This window comes from Agrilus planipennis, unplaced genomic scaffold, assembly GCF_000699045.2.
Source record: "Agrilus planipennis isolate EAB-ADULT unplaced genomic scaffold, Apla_2.0 scaffold1733, whole genome shotgun sequence".
NCBI lineage: Eukaryota > Metazoa > Arthropoda > Insecta > Coleoptera > Buprestidae > Agrilus > Agrilus planipennis.
The window spans coordinates 1-2,693 of NW_020440385.1; the positions used below are offsets into that span (position 1 = coordinate 1).

At 31.1% G+C, this 2,693-nt stretch overlaps 1 protein-coding gene across 1 annotated transcript; it reads left to right on the forward strand.

Annotated features, from left to right (window-relative positions):
* The first annotated feature begins 491 nt into the window (after window positions 1-491).
* On the forward strand, window positions 492-2,238 carry LOC108743844 (testis-expressed protein 2-like). The gene is made up of 7 exons (XM_018479439.2): window positions 492-578; window positions 644-793; window positions 854-1,057; window positions 1,115-1,406; window positions 1,466-1,621; window positions 1,682-1,942; window positions 2,006-2,238. Exons 1-7 carry the CDS (start codon window positions 492-494, stop codon window positions 2,236-2,238), a joined length of 1,383 nt encoding a protein of 460 aa, XP_018334941.2.
* The last annotated feature ends 455 nt before the right edge of the window (window positions 2,239-2,693 follow it).

A 2,693-nucleotide genomic window follows, 5' to 3' on the forward strand; every position in this document is an offset into this window, starting at 1 on the left:
TATTGGATAATGTTACTTATCTTATGAATGTGAGCACCGTCCTGAGTTGCTGACTTTTTTCATTATATTTGTGCACTATTACTTCATAAGGTCCAAATATTTTGTATATTTAATAAAAACAAGGGAAACTATTTTTTTCTGGGCACAATTAAGAATCCATACAGGATTCAGGTTTACCTCCTTAAGCTTATTGGTTGTGGCTCCAGCAATTTTGCAATAAATACCTGCTAAATTTTTACAAATATAGTTTTTTGTTTTTTAATCTTACGGTTATGATTTAATTTTTCTTATTTTTTTTTTAAAAATAAAATTGTGGAGTTATCTTGTAGGTTCCTTTTTATGGTGATTCTGTAGTTTCTGTTTTCGTTTTTATCAATTTTAAATATTTTTTGTTAACGTATAAGAGTTATCGTTATAATTATTGTAATCGTAAAATTTTTGTTGTGCATTTTGGAAGTTATATGAACATTAAATGTGATATATAATAAAAAATGCTATTTATTTTTAGTAAATTATTTGAGAAGGACGATTTTGGTACAGGTGGTGTTTCAGATCAGGAATGCCAAACAAATTCCGAGGTAAATTGCTGTTCTACAGTATGTATATTATAATTTTTGATGAAACACTAAATTTCTTTTGTTAGGACGACGAAGAAAAGAAGGAAACATCTAGTGATATCTTAGAAAAATCAAGCCAGCAATCAAAGGAAGATCCTTCAGAAAGCCAAAATGAATCTGATGGTATTGGTAGTTTTGGAGATGAATTGGAAGGATGGGAAGTTTCGACATCTTGTGTAAGTTAATGTATTGTAAATTTTTGTTACTATATTATTTTATTGAAATGTTCGTTTTAGAAGGATAATCCATCTGGAACATGTCTTTATCTTTTTGGACGAACTGGACGAGAGAAAGAAGACTGGTTTAGAAGATTTAAGAAAGCTACTGAATTAAATCAGGAAAGGTATTTGAAAGACTTAACTGAAAATAACAACAGCAAAGGCGATTTTCAAGAAACTGAAGCAGAATTGGACTTCTCAAAATATATGTCCAGATATCAGGTAAATAAAAAATATTTTGTTTTAATATTCAAAATGTTAATAAAGTGCCAATTGTAGTTGAATCGACATCATTCTGATGATCAACTACAAGCTTCAAGTGATAAATTAAAGACTTCTAAAGAAAAGCAAAATAAAGACGAGGATGAAGACGAAAATAAAGATATTTCTTTCATCTTTCCATTAAACAATAATCTGTTATGGTTCAATGTACTTATTGGTCGTATGATGTATGACGTATTAACTTATGATCAGGTGTCTGAATCTTTAAAACTTTTTATACAAAGAAAATTGAGTGGTATAAGGCTACCATATTTCATTGAAGAACTTGCTCTGAAAGATTTGTACTTAGGTAATAATTGTTTATACACTCATATTTGTTTAACATATAAACATGCTATCTTTTTCTAGGAAGCGAAGCTCCAGTTTTTCAACAAGTAAAAGAGCCCTACACTGACGAAAGAGGCTTATGGATAGACTTAGATGTTTCTTACGAAGGCTGCTTTAGTATGTATGTTTATACAAAATTAAATCTAATGAAATTAAAACAGCCCCCGTCATCCATAGGTAAGAGAAAAATTGATAAAAAGGTTTTTTAACTGATATTTATAAATTGTTTACTTTCAGATAAACAGTATGAGAAAGAATGTTCAGCTATTTATAATTCTGAAATAGAAGATTCTGCAGAGACCAGTTCAGACGATGATTCAGTTTATTTAATGAGTCAAGATCAAAATTCAAGCATAGAATATTCCTCAACTCCAACAGGGACGAGTGGATCTTCTGGGAATACTGGCAAAAAAATTATGAAAATGGTCGATAAAATTGCAGAGTCAAAGTTTTTCCAGAAAGCCACAGAAAATAAATATGTCAAGAAAGCAATGGAAGGTAAATACTTTCAAACTTCATTTTCCAGAATCACTTTTATTATAACTGTACTTATTGACATAGGTGTGTCAAATACCGATTTTGGTATAAAGGTAGAGGTGAAACATCTTTTTGGTGTTTTGGCTGTGAATATTCCCCCTCCACCAAGTGATAGATTGTGGTATGGTTTTCGACCAGTTCCCACTTTATCTTTGTCAGCCCATCCCATCGTGGGTGAAAAAAATATAACATTTATTCATGTTAAGAACTGGATTGAGAAGAAGCTTGTGCTTGAATTTCAGGTAAGCATTTTTTGATGTNTCTTTTTCGCTTTTTATCATATATATTTTATATGCTTCCTCCATAGCCTTCAGTGAACCGGCATTTTGAAACTCTAAAAATATCTTAAAACTTATAGGTTTTTGATCGTTGAGTATTTGTTTTTTCGTGACAAACAAATAAAAATCGTAAAATTCTGAAGGAGTTTCGTTTTTTTCGAGAGCTTTAATTTCATTAACATATTCATCTGGATCTAGCGTGGCGCTGTCGTTCAAAGGCGGCAAGATTTTACACAAATTCGAAATGTCTGAATTTTCGGAGTGTAACGTTTCTACTTCAGAATTTGATTTGACATTTTCATTGTCTTCTTTCACATCAGACTTTTGATTTTCAGCGGGGCAGTGCTCCATTGTTTCGTTCTCAGCTTCATCAGACGAATCTTCAATCAGTATTACGTCTTCATTCTTCATTATTGCTTCATTACTGGAATCTT